General features: G+C 37.6%; 1 protein-coding gene across 44 annotated transcripts in view; it reads left to right on the top strand.

The window, feature by feature from the left end:
- Nucleotides 1-18,783, top strand: part of RIMS2 (regulating synaptic membrane exocytosis 2) — a 534,102-nt gene that overhangs the window by 128,014 nt on the left and 387,305 nt on the right. For 34 of the 44 annotated variants that reach the window (XM_075415724.1, XM_075415741.1, XM_075415714.1 and 31 more), the window contains one exon: nucleotides 1,909-1,920. The exons of the other annotated variants lie outside the window; for them this stretch is intronic. In XM_075415724.1, the coding sequence (XP_075271839.1) occupies nucleotides 1,909-1,920 (12 nt within the window). The remainder of the gene's footprint in view (nucleotides 1-1,908; nucleotides 1,921-18,783) is intronic. 44 annotated transcript variants of the gene reach the window in all.

The following is an 18,783-nucleotide window of genomic DNA, read 5'->3' as shown; positions in this document are numbered from 1 at the left end:
TATTCTGACTTAATAGCTCTTCTGTGCTGTAATTTACCCCTTCCTGCAGCTGCAAGACATTCACTGAGAAAGCAACCTAATCCAGCATTTACAGTTTTTAAAATTTCTTAGTCTCTGTGCTGAAATTACCTGTTTAGGTATTGTGGTCCTCTTGCATAGTAGAGTGTATTCCTTGAGAGGTGAGGATGAGAAATTGAGGTGCTAGATGTTTCCATTCAAAATGTCTGTGAGCAACTATGGCCACTCTTACTGCAGTGGGACAGGAAGCACTGCTAGGAAAGAAGCAGAGCACCTGATGTGGTGCAGATAAATATGTCTCTGCACACAGAGTGATAATGCTTAGCAGTCCTGTGATTTAGATAGCTTTCAATATTTCCTATTCGTATAACCGAGAATGCCACTAAACCCTGTAGCGTCTTTGAAAATACTTTAGTCTTTTACCACTGTATATAGGATCATAGAATATGTTGGGTCAGATGGAACCTGTGGAAGTTATCTAGACCAATCTCCTGCTCCAAGCAGGATTAATTTAAAAGTTAGACCAGGCTTTCAGGATCTTGTCCAACTGAGTTGTAAAAATCTCCAAGGATGGAGACTCTCTAACCTCTTTGGGCAACCTCATTCAGTGCTTAACCACTCTTGTGATTTTTATTTTTTCTTACATTTAATCCAATCCCTTGATTGTTGTATTTTGTTCATTAGCTGTGCATCTTCAAGAAAATTCTGCCTTTGTCTCTCCTATAGCTCACGTTTAAGTAGCTGAGGAATGCAAGTAGTTCCCCTCTTCCTGCACCCTTTCCTACTCCAGCCTTTTGGCTAAACAAACCTGTCTCCCTCAGCTTCTTGTATATTGTGTGCTCTCATGTCCTGATTGTCTTGGTTGGCCTCCGTTGTATTCTCTGCTGTTTGTTTGTACCTCTAGTACTGGGGGGAACCGAAAACCTCTAGAAGAGCACAGGAGCACAAAGTTACATGCCATATAGGGAGCTGAACAACCAAGCCATAAAATGAGTTGTTACCCTTTCTCAGTGAGCAGTTGTGGTCCAACATAGCTAAGTGTTTAGTTACATGCCTAATTTTAGTCTCTGTATTGGCATGTGAAATTAAGGTACCATAAAATATCATCACCCGTCATTCATAAAAATGGGAAATAGTTTTGACTGAAAGCATTTTGAATATTTTTGTTTTCTAAAGTATTATTCCATTTACAATTTTGGACAGTTAAAAAGACAGTTCCTTCAAGGGAAATAAGCATCTATGGGACTGTTTGCCTTTAATATTTATGGTTGTGAAAAATAAAGTATAACTAATACAGATCTGACAAGACATCCAGTAAACACTTGTGACAAACTCTATCTCCTTATGCTTTAGAACTCTAGTATTCTAAAGACCTGCTGAGTGACTAATGTGGTTATGCCCTTATTCATACCCTATATCTGGCTGTAGTAAGCAAGTATTCTTCATTTCACTGGACTCTTTGCAAGTGCAAAGGGTTGATGCATGCTATCATTTGCAATACTGGGTTTCAAGGCATGTAGAGCTAAATTCTGCATCCTTTTTATGAGATGCCCCATGCTTTTTATTAAGGTAATTAGGACATGACTCTCAAATTATTTTTATGGGGATAATTTTAGTTATGCATTGTTTTGGTACAAATATTTTCTTTGATATATGAAATAATCTCAATTTCACCCATGAAAGGACTAGGAAAATTATTAAAATGACGTGTTTTTCACTAGATCTTCTTCACCACTAGGGAAATAAGAGAGAGATGTATTAATTCTTTTGATATTTGTTTGTTTATTTTACTAATAAATACTACTGCTTGCTTTCAAAATGAAAGTGACTCGTTCCTTCTTTGTCTTTTTTCTGTCCTTTCTTGCTTGCTTTCGTGGATATGAACTCCAGGAGGACAAAGTGGTTAGAGCTTTTTTTCTGTCTAAAGTTCTTTTCTTTTGTGGGTAGACTTATTTCCTGGCCTACATTTGCTTTCATTTACACCAGTGTAATTCCTGCTGAAGGCAAGGGGAGTTACTGTCATTAAAATGAAAGCAATGTTTGGCGTGAGAGACTTACCTGTTTTTCAGATAATTTACTGATAAACTGTGAGTTGTTGTGAACATTATGCATGATATTCCTCTCTGTTTGCAGCTTTTGTGAGCATGCCCCTACTTTTCCTTTAGTTTTGCAATATGATATGTGCACAGTTTAAAAAGAAATGAAATAGGTAACGGTCTCGGAGGTGTTTCTCGTACAAAAATATAAATGAATTTTATGAGAATGACATAAAGTTATTAAAATAATTTTTGCACCATGTGGTGGTGATGTTTGTGTCATTTATATGTATTCACTTAAAATTTTAGCTTGTAACTCTTTTTTAGCATGGTAGTTCAGTTTTGATTTTTAACGAGAATATAATTAGATACCAGTAAACATTAAGAAAGCATATTTATTCTAAACATTAAGCAATATGCCAGCAATGTCATAGAGTTATCCATTAATATATAAATTATTTTCTAAATTAAATGGTATGTAGGCATTCCTAAAATGTAGTGCACATATTGTATTGAGCATAATGTTGAAATAATATTAGACGTTATGCATGTCACTGGCACTTTGTTTGTCTTGCTAATATTACACCTACAGTAAATATTTTAACCTGATTTTATTTTAACTATGTTTAGAAAAGGTAGTATAAAGCTGAATTTGAGAATAAACCTGGATATATTTCAATATTTTACCAAATTAAATGTGATTTTTTTAAATAACAGAATTGAGAAATCTACCTTAGCTAGTGTTAATCTGCTCTTCCATGAAAATCTGTCGTGTATCTGTAATTGCAAAAGCAACTTGCCCTGTGGTGCCTGACAAGTGAGTTCTTATATTAGATGGATGAAAGAAATTCTTTAGCATTCATATGCATCTAGTGAATGTATACACAGCAAAGGCTTTTACTACAATAAATGTGATTTATCCTTACAGATAGCAGTGTCAAGGCTCACATTGAACTCACATGTGTTGTTCAGAAATACATTGCTTCATACAGTAGCTGTAAGCCATCTGCTGTTGTTACCACTTAGGACATGTTTTTAATAGTGGGCAGGTGATCTTTGTGGTGGGCCACATACTGGTCCTCCAGTCTGTTAGAGATTTACATAGCTTTCATTTGGCCGACATGATTAGAGTTTTTCACAGTCTTTCCAAAGGTAGATGAACAAAATGAACAATTTGCTCTTTGAAGATTGTACCCTTTCAGTGTAATCTTGCGAATCATTGATGCATGCTAACAGTATTCCCACAGTCAATCCAACAACTAAGATCTGTGAGGTACTCACCTATGTTGTAGCAGTATCAAATCCTAAATTCATTTGGAAAATAAAAAAAACCCCACAAAACAGTGAAGGAGGACACTAATAAGGTTATGTGATTATCTAGTTTTACCATGTACATGTGTTGAGGAAGGAAGGGATGGGAATTTCTCCAGCTAATCAACTAGTTTGATTTTTCCATAACTAATCACAGTGTCTCAAGCTGCTTTAGGTAATATCTGTTTCTGCTGATTTTGAAGTAGACGTTTAGAAGTTATGAAGACAGAAAGAACAATAAATATTTTAAGTCAACTTTTCCTCGACTACAAATATTGTGAAGTAGGGACAGCAATGGTATTCATCTTGCTATTTTAGTGATTAAAGTAACGTTAAAAACCCTGGTGTATCTTATGCAGATACCATCAAAACATACACTTCAATATAAACAGGATTTTTAAATTTTGTGTAATACACCATTTACGAGTAGATTAACCCGCTTAGAAAATCCTAAATATTACTGGTTAACCTTCATTTTCCAGTGTTAGCATGTCAGAGAAGGTGTGAATTCCAGTGTTTCCTCAGAGGCCTAGTCTGTATTTTGTAACCATAGAATGACAGTTTCAATCTAAAGTGCTCCTAGATAAAGCTATAGATACTAGGTGACTGTTGGTGGTATGTTGACTCAATTAAAGAACATGGATTTGGAAAATGAGGTGTATTCAAAGCATTAGGTCTGTGAGGAGTTAGAGAGTAGAAAGACATTTTAGTATGTCCCACATAGAAATATTGTCACAGCTTTTGATAAGGATTAAGATTGTAGGGAAAAGCTGGGACAGCACATGGTGTTTAATGATGGGGACAATCATATGCCAGTCTCCTGGTGGTATTTATGGCCATGAGGAATGGAGCTGGACATGAATTCTGACTGTGCTGTAACATTGTAGTTGTACCATTAAACATGCATAAAAGGGAGCTTATGTTATATATTAATACCACTTTGGAGTATAAAGCTTATTGTGCCTTTTTCCACAGAGCATGGGAATGAATAATAAATGTCCCAGTCCTTCATTAGCCTGGTGTCACAGTATTTGAAGAAACACATTTGCAAAATGGAGACCCAAATGTGCCAATAAGCAATAGTGTAAGTTAAATTACAGAAGAGTAAGATCACCTTTGAGAAGAAAACAGTTAATTTTTAAATTGAAAAACAGTGAAAAATGGATTTTTTCCTTCTTCTGGATTTTTTTTTGCCTCAAATAACAAAGGTACATTTTAAAGGATTTCCTGCATTTGTGCCACTATTATTCAATTAAAAGGTGACTATGAGGTAGAGGAATGGTTTTCGAGAAACCAGAGTCAATTAAGGCTGATTGAAATGAAGTTTGTTTCAAAAAATAAAGATTCACAGGATCATCTTCATTTTCCTTAGATTTTGACAATTATATTCCTAACCAAATATCTTTTTTAAAATGAGCAACACCATTAGCTGGACTAGTGAAATCGTATGGCTATATCATCAAAAATCATGCGAGGTCTTATTAAAAAGATCAGGAACTATGAAGTGCAATACATTTTGTGTAAAAACATATCTTCATTGCAAATAGTAGAAAATGAAGTAGTAGAATATTTTAATTTTGACTGAATGTTATCCTGAATTTAAATGAAATTGTATACTACATACATTTTCTTGGAGGCAGTGGCTTTAAAGCAATCACTGATATTTCTGGAGAAAATAAATAAGTAAGCAACCTTATATAGGAAGTTTTTGGAAACAGTTGGCAGAAGAAAACATGATTCCTTCTGACTGAAGTTCCTTCACTTGCTGGTCATGATCTGCTTTCTTAAAACTTTGATAAAATCCCTGTACAATGTTTACGGACGTTTAAATTTCAGATACCTCAATTCATGTTTTGTTTTTCAAGAGTCCATTTATTTTTTGGTTAATAACTGTCTCAGGTACAGAGATAAAAAGACTGGTTTTATAGTTCAAGTTAGATGCAACTTAATTAAACTTCATGGGAACATTATTTGCAACAAATGTGGTTTAGGTCAGTGCTGCTGTGTCTGAAAGAGAGGGAAAATCTCTTTCTGGATTACACAGTGCCTGCTGCAGATAGTGAAATGTGGGTTTTTTGTTTTGTTGTTTTTTTGTTTTTCTCCATCCCAGAAGTTAGGATGCAGTTTCTGATTGTTTCTCATAAAATCAGAGACAATTGAAGCAAAAAGATGATGTATATGTGTGTTTATGATATAGAGAAAATGTGTTTTTTAAATCTGAAGGAGAAAGGGGACTTCAGAGAAACTATGATTCCTTTATGTTCCTGCTAGTGAGGGGAAGTCTTCTCTGCAATCCCATTCATTCAGTGCTAGGAAGAATAGTTTCCTGAGAAAGCACTTGTGGCACTGGAGCTTGATCTGGAGTCCATCAGAGAAAGTGGAAAGACTCTGAACTACTTGGTGTTAATCTCACAGGTTCTAACACAAACCTGTAACTCAAACTGGAAGAATATATTTTATTTTCATACCTATATTTGTGCGTAATCAATTAAACACCTCTCTTGCTGTTCATGATCTGGCTTTTAAAAACTTTGCTAAAATCCATGTACAGTGTTTAGTTATGGACATTTGAGGTTTAGATACATCAATTCATGTTTTTCAAGTGTTTGTTTTCAAGTGACAAGTTTTTAAGAGACATGAAATGGGCAGTTCAGTGGCCTGGCCTTCAGAGGTTCTGATACTTTCTCTGTTCCTTCATTTTTTAATGGGTTCAGGAAGTGGTTTTTAGGGAAGCTTTTTTAAACTGCTACAGGAAAATCAAGGCTTTCAGCACAACTGTTTATAGTTCTGTAAAGGATAAACCTGAGGAGCAATTCTAGGGAACTTCCTGCTTGTTCTGTCTTTAATTCCCATGCAAGTGAATAAAATATTTGATGCTTTCCTTGAAGCAAGTCTTCTACCTTTGTAACGTTATACATTTTGAAATACTCAAGACAGACAAATAGACAAATAGCATATCTTTAAAAATCAAGTCTTCAACCTTCACCGGTCTTAAGAACCTGCAGAGTGGTTGTTTTTTTTTTTTATAAAGTCACAGAATCGCAGAATGGTAGGGGTTGGAAGGGACCTCTGGAGATCATCTAGTGCAACCACCCTGTTAAAGCAGGTTCACCTAGAGCAGGTTGCACAGGGCCGCATCCAGACAGATCATCTCAAAGACTTCTCTAAGCAAATTCAGAATCAATTGTATTTACTGAATTTTTACTGATTTTACTGTTTCCTAGGTTAATTTCCCTAATAACTTGACTGACTTTGGAGTTTTATTTGATCTTTAATCATTAAATCAAAGTTTAATAATTTTTGAGATTATTTTTGAGTTCAGAGAATGGCAGTTATTTTTAGCAGATTAGTCTCATAAAACAATTCTTTATAAAATTACATTAGAAAAGATCATAAGCAATTATCATAGGTCATTATTCTTCCCTCCCTTTTTCTTACTGCAGTTATAATTTCCTATTCCCCAGTTTTCCCTCACTATGTTCCAGAGTAATGAATATTATTATTCCAGTCAGAAGAGACCAAGGTGGTGGTGAGAATGCTTCCTGTCATTTTGTGGAAATGTCACTGTTCAATGAGAGAGAAGGTTTTTCTCACTGTACTTCTGCCTTTCTGAAAAGGTCCTGGGTCCTGACAAGAATCCTATTGTTTCTAAAGCATGTGTGTTGCAGGTCTGTACCTCCACAGTGCTCTACAACTTTCTCAGCTGGAATTGCACAAATGTGTCAAGTATTGTAGAAACCATAGGCTTGCACCTCCTACCGCTGCCTTCTTACCATTGGAAAATATCTGTCTGGGTAAACTCTTATCCTATTACAGAGTCACAGAACCACAGAATGTTCGGGGTTGGAAGGGACCTCTGTGTGTCATCTAGTCCAACCCCCCTGCCGAAGCAGGGTCACCTACAGCAGGCTGCACAGGATCTTGTCCAGGTGGGTCTTGAATATCTCCAGAGAAGGAGACTCCACAACCTCCCTGGGCAGCCTGTTCCAGGGCTCCGTCACCCTCAGAGGGAAGAAGTTCTTCCTCATGTTCAGACGGAACTTCCTGTGCTTCAGTTTGTGCCCATTGCCCCTTGTCCTGTCACTGGGCACTACTGAAAAGAGCTTGGCCCCATCCTCCTGACACCCACCCTTCAGATATTTGTAAGCATTTATTAGGTCCCCTCTCAGCCTTCTCTTCTTCAGGCTGAACAAGCCCAGCTCCCTCAGCCTCTCCTCATAGGAGAGATGCTCCAGTCCCCTCAGCATCCTCGTAGCCCTCCGCTGGACTCTGTCCAGTAGCTCCTCATCTTTGTTGAAATGGGGAGCCCGGAACTGGACACAGTAATCCAGATGGGGGCCTCACTAGGGCAGTGTAGAGAGGAAGGAGAACCTCCCTCGACCTGCTGGCCACACTCCTCCTAATGCATCCCAGGATCCCTGTAGCTTTCTTGGCAGCCAGGGCACACTGCTGGCTCATGGTCAATCTGTCGTCCACCAGCACACCCAGGTCCCTCTCCACAGAGCTGCTCTCCAGCAGGTCCGCCCCAAGCCTGTACTGATGCATGGGGTTTTTCCTCCCCAGGTGCAGGACCCTGCATTTGCCTTTGTTGAACCTCATCAGTTTCCTCTCTGCCCAACTTTCCAGCCTGTCCAGGTCACGCTGAATGGCAGCACAGCCTTCTGGTGTATCTACCACTCCTCCCAGTTTGGTGTCATCAGCAAACTTTCTTGATACTCAACTCAGATAGACTTTGTGTTATGAGAAAACACACTCTGAGGCTCATCAGGCCTTTCATGAGCTGTATATGGTTTAAAGGATATGGTTTTTTTTTAACAAAGAGATGTTAGTTTCCAGATTCCTGAAATTTGGTAAAAGCCCTTTTTTACAGACTCACAAAAACAACAGAGTATTTCCTAGGCATAGTATACCTCTGACAAAAGCCTCCTGTACCAGCTATTGTTTAGGATCGTTTTCTGACATATCTCTCTGCTGTGGGAAGCTTAATGATTTCCCCAGCTCTTGAGTATTGTCTTTCAGATTGGGATCTCTAAAGTAATTCAGAGAGTTAGCAACTTAGACCTTCCTGCCTTGAGCCACTTGTCCTGTTCTCTGATCCTATTTCTCATGTATCCGTTTGTCTAAGCTGCTCTCCTTTATCTGACTGTATTCAGAGCTCACTCTTGTTTCCTTCATCACTACAGAATTAACCTCCAGTAGCAGCAAGTGCTTTTAACAAAGATGGCACCGAAAGCCCACAGTTTTTCTGTCTTCCATTTCTTGGAGTTGGATTGCAAAACACAAATAAAATGAACTCCCTGTAAATATATTTAAATATTCTGTTGCTTCCTTTCTCTGTCAAAGTTACTGTGATCGTACAGTCAAATCATGTTCTCTACTCACAAATATGTCACCTAGCTTTCCGTTTTCACTGTTTTCAAGAGTGTCGTGACATGACATGTAGTAGAATGTAGTCAGTACGCATACATCTTATTAAAGTTGCAGATTGAAGCTTGCCTGAAATCCTGATGAAGACCACACATAGTAAATGCATCATACTGATGGTTAAATTTGCATACAGTTGTTTTCCCTAAATCTTTTTGTGGTCATATACATACTTCTTCCATGTTAGATGATTTTTTCACCTACAACAGTGTCCTAGGTTCAGCTGTGACAGGATTAATTTTCACAACAAGCTGGTTGGGCTGACCCAAACCAGCCAATCAAATGGGATATTCTATACCATGTGATGTCATGCTCAGTATTCAAGTGGGGGAGCTGGCTGAAGCATGGGGATTTGCTACTCAGGATAGAGCTGAGCATTGGGTTGTGAGAACATTGCATTTACACAGTCTTTTTTTTCAGTATTATTGTTGTTATTTTCTTCTCCCTTTGCCATTCTGTTAAACTGTTTTTATCACAACCCATGGGTTTTGCCTTTTCCTTCTGATTCTTGTCCCCATCCCACCGGGGCAGGGGAGCAGTAAGAGAGAAACTGCGTGGTTCTTTGTTGCCAGCTGAGTCTAAACCACAACAAACAGTCAGTGTAATAGGTACTAGTTCCTCCTATAAACCTTGTCTTGTACATGTATACTATAGTGTCGTAATTTTATAGAACAGGAATTAGAAGTGATTGGTTTGCTCTTATATGATACTGAATTTTTGAAAAGCATGAGAGCTGATTTTAGAGAGAGCCTGATGGAATTAGAGGAGCTGGCTTCCATTTTGCTAAATATTTCTCCTATCTTGATAGCACTAGAAATTTAGCTTTAATTTAGAATTTTACATAATAGATCCATTTTCCATGTAATTTCTTCTTCAAGCTATCCTAAAATAATCTTATCTTAAAAAATGTATGGATATAGTGTAATAACAATATATACTTTATTACATCAATAAATTTTCACTTTCATTTTTGGTCAAATTAATAGAGCTATTTGCAATTCTGGAACCAGAAGATGAAACAGTTCTTGAGCAGTAAGTTATATTTGCCACCTGTTGCAGTGTTCAGAAACCATATCATGTGCTATTAAGTTCCAGGTGTAGACTTTTATCAAAGGTAGCTCAGCAAATTCCTTGCTTCAGTCCCAGGTGTGTAACAGCACACCTAGGACTCTTCGGACACAGTTAGACATTATGGCACAGCAGGGGATGGCTTAAATGTTTAATTATCTAGGTTCAGCTTCAGTGGCTGGAAACCAGTGCCTATATATATAAATAATGAAGACAATGTTAGTAATAGAGTAAAGCAGCTAACCTCCCAAGATGGTGTGGTTTGTTTTTTTTTTTTTCTCAGCTGTTTACTTAGAGCTTTATTTACACAGTGTCTTCAAGGAACTTCTTATTGATAGGTTGAGGAATCAAATGAAAAAGGCCTTGTGCCTGGTTTAGTATTGTCTGTTTGCTGTTTAGAACTGCTGTGTGAAAGAAGGAATTTGTACGGCGAATACAGCAAACATTGGATGCATAGGCAAGACAGTAATTCAGCATAGTATGAGTGACTTTGTGTAGGCAACTTCAGCAGATATTGGACTTGGAGTGTATTCATGGAGAAATTTAATTGAATGTGAAAAATACTGTGTTTAAACGAGATGTCATCTATGAAGTATAAATAGGACAGTATTTGACAATTAAAAGTCCTTGGTTTGAATTATTATAAAGATGCCTTCATTCAGCATCAAGGAGATCTACGGAAAAGCCTGGATTTCAGGTAGCTAATTCCATTTCAGTCAATTGATGTGTACTAATGTTTGTAGTTTTTTGAGAATGAGTTTCATGTAGTTCACAAATCCTTCTTATCAGTTTAGATATGCAAAAAATAAAATAACTATGTCTTGTAAAACAAATACATAAAAAATTGACAGGAGTTGTGTTTGATGTTGGGCGTAATATACTTTCACAAAAGAAATCCCTAGAGTGTTTTTATATTGATAGAATCATAGATGTATCTTTATTAGCTGAAGTTAGAATCCTAGTTTAGTTTACTGTGTATACAGGTACACTTCCCATTTATCATTAAATGTTGAAACTTCTTGGGCAGTGTTAATTGTTAGTGTTCATTTAACCTGTTCATCTTTCAGTTTCAGTGTAATTGCTGTAGAACCTCAGAGTCATGACCTGGTTAATTAAGGTGTTCTTGCTCTCAGATACTTTGTCATGTGATTATGAAAGATGATATTTATTGTTGTTAATGATTTGAATTTCTTACAGTTCTAGGTAGGGAATGTATGGTATGTCTCAAAGTGATTAAAATAGTTTTACCTCTGCATGGAAGATAGGGTTCAAAAGCTTTTTTCTCCCAATGTGTACAATTGTCTAATTGTCTTTTTGGATTCAGTATTAGTTAATTTTTGAACTATAACATCATGATGATTATACGTATTTTTTACTCTGTACGTGGGAGGGAAGTTCATATATCTCTCTCACTCTGCTTTAAATTCTTTTTTAGTTATATCTAATCCCGGTTTTGTTTTCTTTTCATCATGGACATCATTGGGAGAGGCCAAAGAAAACTTTCACTATAATGTATGTCTTGCCTCAGGTGGGAAGAGCATAACCGTTTGCATTGTTATTAACATACCTGTTTTGTAGCAAAAAGTGAAAAGCAGCCTACAATTTAGCCTACAGAACAAGACACCAATCTCAAGTGCTCATTAAAAATGCTTAAAAAGTTATTTTTTGTTCAAGATGAAATGCTTTATTATTATGAGCTATATTGCAAAGAGATTTTTTTGTGGTAATATATGTTTCTGACTGGATTAATAAGATTATTTTTGTTTTATAGCTTCTTCATTTATTTATCTTAACTGGCTGTTTATAAAAGACTTTGAAATTATAGAGCTACAATCCTGCAACATTAGACTTCTGTAATTTTATTGTGCCAAAAGCTTGAGAAAATACCTTGGATACATTTTGTAATGTGAATGGGATTCTGATACTTCTAGTTGTGTCACAAATTTTTAATTTTAAGTAGCAACAAATATAAGCCTTCATAGTCTTTTCCTTGAACTTTTAGTTTTTGTTAAAGTTATTTACTAATCTTTCCTTCTCATGTGTAGTACAACACTACCAGAATTTATCTGAGGATTATTTAAGGAAAACCTCTTGCAAATGAAATGTTAATTTTTTTAGTAAAGATAAGAAGGCACAGCCCTTGTTTTCAGTGATTTTTAAATGGGTATAATTGTATTTATGGGTTACTATTAAAATCGGCATAGGGTTCTGTTAGTTGAAGCCTCCTATAGAGCATAGGTGACATGCTTAACAGAGGTGGCTGTGAACTAAATGGGTCCTTTAATGATAAAGCTCCAGCCTTAACATAAATATATTGTTTTAGCTCTGCGTATAAACTGTGGAGCGTATCTGTGAAGCATGTGTCCTTCAGAAGTTATCTGCTGCAAGATATTTTAAATCAGAAGTTTCAGAAAGTTTCTGTGATTGGTCACTCTTTAGGACCTTTCATAGAATAGTTAGGATTGGAAGGGACCTTTAGAGGTCACCTAGTCCAACCCCCAAATCTTTGTGGTATCTTTGTGATAACTTTGCCAAAAAATGTTCATAAATAAATAAAATATAACTAGAGAACCATGCATTTGATATGAAAGCATACAGTGTCTGAGCCAACTGAGTATAACAGTACCATTAATCTGGATATACTCTGCAGTGATGAAATTAGTAACCATAGGCCACATAGCATTACTTCCTTCAAGGATGGTGAAGACACAACTGATCCAAACCCACTGCCCCAGTGTGCCACATTGTTCTTGTCACTGTGAGAATGCTCTCAGTAGGTGAGATGCTGTATCGTGATCGACTTTTATCCAGCCTCTAATTAACCTGGGAAAGTGTTTTCTTCACATCTGTTGATGTGGAAAGACAGAGCTAGATGTCATGCACATATTGGAAATTTATGATTTACGTTGTAAGTACACATGCATGCTCTCTCATCTTTTTTTCCCTCAAGAGTGCAGTAGCTCTTACAGCTCAAGATGAATTGAAGAGTGTATCTCTTGGCCAGAAGGAGAAGAATTGTGTATAAATTTGTGAGTTTCCGCTCACTGACCTCTTCAAAGCCAATAGGGAAGTGATTGTTCCCCTGTACTCAGCACTGGTGAGGCCACACCTTGAATACTGTGTGCAGTTTTGGGCCCCTCACTACAAGAAGGACATTGAAGTGCTGGAGCGTGTCCAGAGAAGAGCAACGAGGCTGGTGAGGGGTCTAGAGAACAAGTTTTACGAGGAGCGGCTGAGGGAATTGGGGTTGTTTAGTCTGGAAAAGAGGAGGCTGAGGGGGGACCTTATTGCTCTCTACAACTGCCTGAAAGGAGGTTGTAGTGAGGCAGGTGTTGGTCTCTTCTCCCAAGTGACTAGCAATAAGACAAGAGGCAATGGCCTCAAGTTGTGTCAGGGGAGGTTTAGATCGGATATGAGGAAAAACTTCTTTACTGCAAGAGTAGTCAGGGATTGGAACAGGCTGTCCAGGGAGGTGGTTGAGTCACCATGCCTGGACGTGTTCAAAAAAACGTGTAGACATGGCACTTCAGGGCATGGTTTAGCAGGCATAAAGTTGTTGGCTTGACAGTTGAACTTGATGTTAGAGGTCTTTTCCAACCTTAAAGATTCTATGATTCTATAAAGCCAGTATTTCTTACCTCATTAGCAGCAGTCCTGGCACATGAGAAGGAATCCAACACTAAATTTGGGGCATTAAAGGGTCTTAAACACGTTTTGTTTTTAGACAGCCCTGTAATTTGGGTAGTTTTTTAAAACTACTAGGCATGCAGCATCTTTTTTTACTCAGAGGAGGAGTACAACTCTTTCCATAGGTACCTAAATCATTCAGTGCAGATCTGGTTATATGCCTTTGTTTAGTTATGATAAACCCTAAAGCAGTACTCCAGAAAGTTCATGATGTCATATAAAATGTAAAAAGTCAGGTCAGATTCTCCCCCCCATCATCTGAAATTTCTGCAATGAGATCTTTGTTATGCCTTTACAGTTGTGATTGTACAGTGAGGGAGCTGGGAGCTGCGGTTATTATTCTTAGAGCCTGGGGATGTAATAAACCTACTGAGACTTGTCCCTTAAATCCAAAAACTAGTAAGCATTTACTAAATTTTCCACAGTTAATTAGAAAGCATTGCAAAGATGCTGCTTAGGCAAGGACCTTAGTTGCTACTATTGTAAGTTCATAAAAAGTAGCTTTCCTGTGGAATAAAAGCTTTGTTGTCCTGGGTCATGGTTTAACCCTGGCTGGCAACCATAGAGCCTCTCGCTCATTCTCCCGCCCCAGTGAGGTGCGGGGAGAATTGGAAGGGTAAAAGTGAGAAAGAAACTCGTGGGTTGAGGTAAAAACAGTTTATTAATTAAAAATAAAAAATAATAAAAAAAGAAATTATGAGGAAAAGAGAAAAAAGTAACAGAGAGGAAAAATAAATCCCAAGAAAGACAAGTGATGCAAATGAAAACAATTGGTCACCACGAAGTGACCAATGCCCAGCCGGTTCCCAAGCAGTGGGCCCCTGCCAACTTCCCCCCAGTTTGTTGCTGAGCATGACATCGTAGGATATGGAATACCCCTTTGGCCAGCTGGGGCCAGGTGTCTCAAGTGTGTTCCCTCCCAGCTTCATGTGGACCTCTAACCTTCTCACTGGTAGGGCAATCTGAGGAGCAAAGGCCTTGATGCTGTGTAAGCACTGCTCAGCAGTAACTAAAACATCAGTATGTTACCAACACTGTTTTCAACACAAATCAAAAAACTTAGCCCCATACAAGCTACTGTGAAGAAATTTAACTCTATCCCAGCTGAAACCAGCATGTTCTGTGGCTTTCATCCTTGCAGTTGTGTGGGATTACGTTCAAACTCTGGTAATAGTTGTATACACGATGATGCTAATTGTGATGTGAGAAGTTTTTCCCCTGTGTTATGTGTCATATGCTTATATGAAATCAACTTGTTAAGTAAGAGTGAAGACATAACTGATCCCAAGAAGTTCTACAAATAAATCTTTAGTAGATGAAAAATACTTGCCTTTCCAATCACTTTGACCCAGGTCCCAGGGAATCCTTTAAATTACTGATTTGGTTTCATGGTCATCCTGTTTTTCTTTAACAATGAATTAAATTGTATGAATGTGTGGTTTTTTTTTGCCTGTACTTCATTATTTTAGTATTATGAACTTCTGTATTTTGAAGAAGTCATCCTTTAGAACTATGAACTTACTGCTATGTCCGTCTGAGGACCCTGATCTGAAGGGATGATAACGATGAAAGTAGCTAGTTTTATTGACTTATTTCTTTGAGTAGGATGATGTTAGAGAATTTAGAAAAAATCATAGAAAACTTAGAAAAGTACATATCCTTACTCAATAGGCTTTATTGAATGCACACTCCTCTAGCTGTTAATTTAAATATTTACTCTTTTCTGACTTGTAAAAAAAGATAGCAGATTCTGATTTTGCGTAGGATAACTGCTATTTTCAGTTCTTTTGGTTGTAAGGTAATTGCACTAAGATTTTTTTTTTAATTGTAATTCATTTTTTGAAGTAATTTCTCTCTGAACCAAAATTTTTGTCTTTTCTGATAGAACATTTGAGAATGTTCAGGAAACTACTCTGAATACATGAGAAGAAACTATACAGCATTCTTACTGTTTTGACATTCCTTTTGTAAAAGTTGAAAGTGTACATACTGTTTGCTTTCAGAAGTCAGAGCAGGTGTGAATTTACTGCAGTGAGGTGAGCTATCTGTGAGTTACTCTCTTAATACCAGTGTTATTCAACAAAACAGTTTTCAGGTAACATGATTCTGAACCAGGTGTAAGAAAAATGCAGTTACTGTCATATTGCTTCAAAACTGAGGACAAAGTTTTAATTGTTCATTAGTATTAGCTGAGTCAGAGTCACAGCTGGATACAGCAGGCTGTAAATTGTATATCAACTGTGTCATGGGAACAGGTTTTTCAGATTGGATACGTTAAAAAACAGAATGCCATCTCCCTTGTGTTATCTCAAGATTTCTGTGTTGTCTATTGGTAGTTTTATTGCTTTCGCACTTAATGAATATTGATCTAAAAGTATTATCTTTTTTTCCTGAAAGTGCTTTCCTTCCCTCTTTTAAAAACGAGTCACATGGAATCAGTCTTTGAGAGTTTTATCTCTTTGTGGCAGTGTGATGGAGGCTGAAACAATTTTGCCTTTGCAAACATTAGTTGTAGTGGGTGGAGCCCTCAATCTTTCAGATTTTCTTTTTTACAATTTACCATTTTTTAAAAAATCCTTTGAAATACTATCAGTGTGTATAAGTGTGTTTTGAAGAATGGGCTGGAATTTCAGTTCTAGAATCTGTGATGGTAAGCTCATCTGCATGAGCTCATTTGTGGTCATCCATTACATAAAACCCAAAGGCAGTTTACTGGCATTCTCATCGTCTGTCACCCACTTTGATTTAAACATATTACTGCAAGTAGTGTCCTAATTGTAAAAAACAAAGAAGAAAATAAACCAAAACACTACACAAAACTTTGTGAGTGCTTCTGTGACATGTACATTAGGATTTCAAACACTTGATTTCTTTGTACAGGCAGGTACAGGAAAAAAAGAGAAAGAGCTTTCAAATTAGGGAAGAAGTACTGAGTTCAAAGTTTTTGTCACAACTGTGCAAAGCCTTTCACTGTTGGCGTGTTACTGTAACATTGCCTACATGATGCACGACTAAAGCCCACTAGAGGGAGCCAGAAATATTTTATTATGATATTGCCAAGTCAGTATTTCAGATGAGTTACAGTTCTAGTTTTTATCCAACTCTAGGGAAGTGTAGCATAATGCTGTTTCCTTTATGGCACATTCTGATCTGCATGTCATATAGGTGTCATTGGTAAGGGTTTGTCCGTGCCCCATATCCACAGCACAGGAGCTGTCTGCTGTGTAAGGCAGCTGTTGGAGGTAGAGCATGCCACCAGTTACAAACTTACACGTAACTAGGGACAAAAGCGGTGGCTTTGTCAGAGGCAAATAGACCACTGTCTCCACTTTCAAAGGAGTTAAATGTAGTTTAGTATTGGTCTGGAATTGGGAATGAAAACGCATAACTGCACATCCTGAGAAGATAAAAAATTATAAAATAATTATAACATAAAAAGGATTTAATCTCAACAAAAGTGCCTGTTTAACCACTTTTCTTTGTGAAGCCTCAAACATTTACCCTAGCCCATTTATTTAGGCTGCCTGCAGTGTCTCCACAGACCTTGAATTACTTTACTCAACATTGTCTGTAGTGTATGCTGAAAAAATGAAGGGAGCAGCAGAAGCTACAGGGAGATGTCAATAGTGAAATATTCTGGTTTACCAAGGTAAATTGATAAGACCTTCCAGTTGTGAGCTGGAACGTAACAACTGCACAGCCTATTTAAAAGGATTTCCTAAGAAATTACATGTTCTTTTTTAGACAAACTGCATGTCATTTCTAAGGCACAGACATAGTTTACAGGACATGCTTCTAGAATGCCTTTTATTCCGAGGAGAACTTCAAATCGTGATGCAAAGTTTGTCAGAACTGAATTATCTTTATAATTAGGAAATATGCTTTGAAAAGTCCACTAGTTGTTAGCTGCAAACTGAAATCGTAGTGTGGATGCTTTTTTGAAGAGAGATTGCTAGCCTATTCAGTTATTGATATTCTTCCAAGACCCTTAGTCCATGACTTGTTCTTACTTCATCCACATTCTCATTTTGTGAGTTTTGAAGGACGTGAAGGGCTTAGAACAATGCAAAGTCTCATACCCTGCTTTATACTGTTGGTTCACATACACGTAATGTGTATGTGAACAGATTTGCCACCTTCTAGCTCTCTTTCTCTGCAAGACAGAAGGATGCAAAAGAATTATAAAGCAAGAAGTGGTCGTTAAGCTGTAGACAGAATTATCTGAGTGAAATGTCAGGAAGTACTTACTTTGGGGAAGGCAGTAATTCTCATTAATAACACTTTCAAAGCCTGCTAACTTATACTAACAGCGAAGGGGAAGCATTCACCTAGCTACCTAAACAGACTGCTGAAGTAGCAGAAAGACTTTGCGTATGTGGAATTGGTAGATAATTTAAAGGAAGAAATAATTATGAAAGTACAGATAGTTGTCAATATACAGAAAGTAGTAATGTAGGCAATTAACCAGGTGTGTTTCTAACAAAGGGGATTATTTGACACTGGAATTAAAAAAAATTAACTCCATTTTACAGAACTTCCATTTACCTTTCTTAAAATATGGCTGTTCTTTTCAGCATATTGGTAAGTGATATATACCTGACTCTGCTGGGTGTCACTGAATCTCTTGTTTTTCTACTCCTACTTTTCCTTTTCTATTTTGAAATTCATTAAACTGACACACTGACATACATGTAAAACATTTTTTTAATCTTAGATTTTCCTACTATTCTGTCAGGGTTAACTGTGGATGCATCTCATGTAGGCGTAAAATGTGTAGCTGTTGTAGCATGCAAAGCCGTGTAGGTTTCCAGCCTAGATAGCACAGCTTAGCTAGCCGGTCGAGGGAGGTGATTGTCTCACCCTACACCACACTGATATGGCCCCACCTTGAGTACTGTGTGCAGTTTTGGGTGCCTAAATGTACAAAGGACATCAGACTACTATAGCATGCCCAGAGGAGGGAGACCAAGATGGTGAAAGGTCTCAAGGGCAAGACTTACGAGGAGCGGCTGAGATTGCTTGGCTTGTTCAGCTTGGAGAAGAGAAGGCTGAAGGGCCATCTCATTGCAGTCCTCACCTTCCTCAACAGGGGCAGTGGAGCCAGGGGGTGCTGATCTCCTCTCTGCTGACCAGTGATGGGACAAGAGGAAGCTACTGAAGGTGAAGGGCTCTGGAGCAGAGGCTTGCGCCGAGGGACCCTTTCTCCAGTGGCAAAACTGCAGTGGCGAGGAGGCAAAAA

This window comes from Opisthocomus hoazin, chromosome 3 (genome assembly GCF_030867145.1).
Source record: "Opisthocomus hoazin isolate bOpiHoa1 chromosome 3, bOpiHoa1.hap1, whole genome shotgun sequence".
Classification (NCBI taxonomy): Eukaryota; Metazoa; Chordata; class Aves; order Opisthocomiformes; family Opisthocomidae; genus Opisthocomus; species Opisthocomus hoazin.
This window is presented reverse-complemented; position numbering and strand designations above follow the sequence as displayed.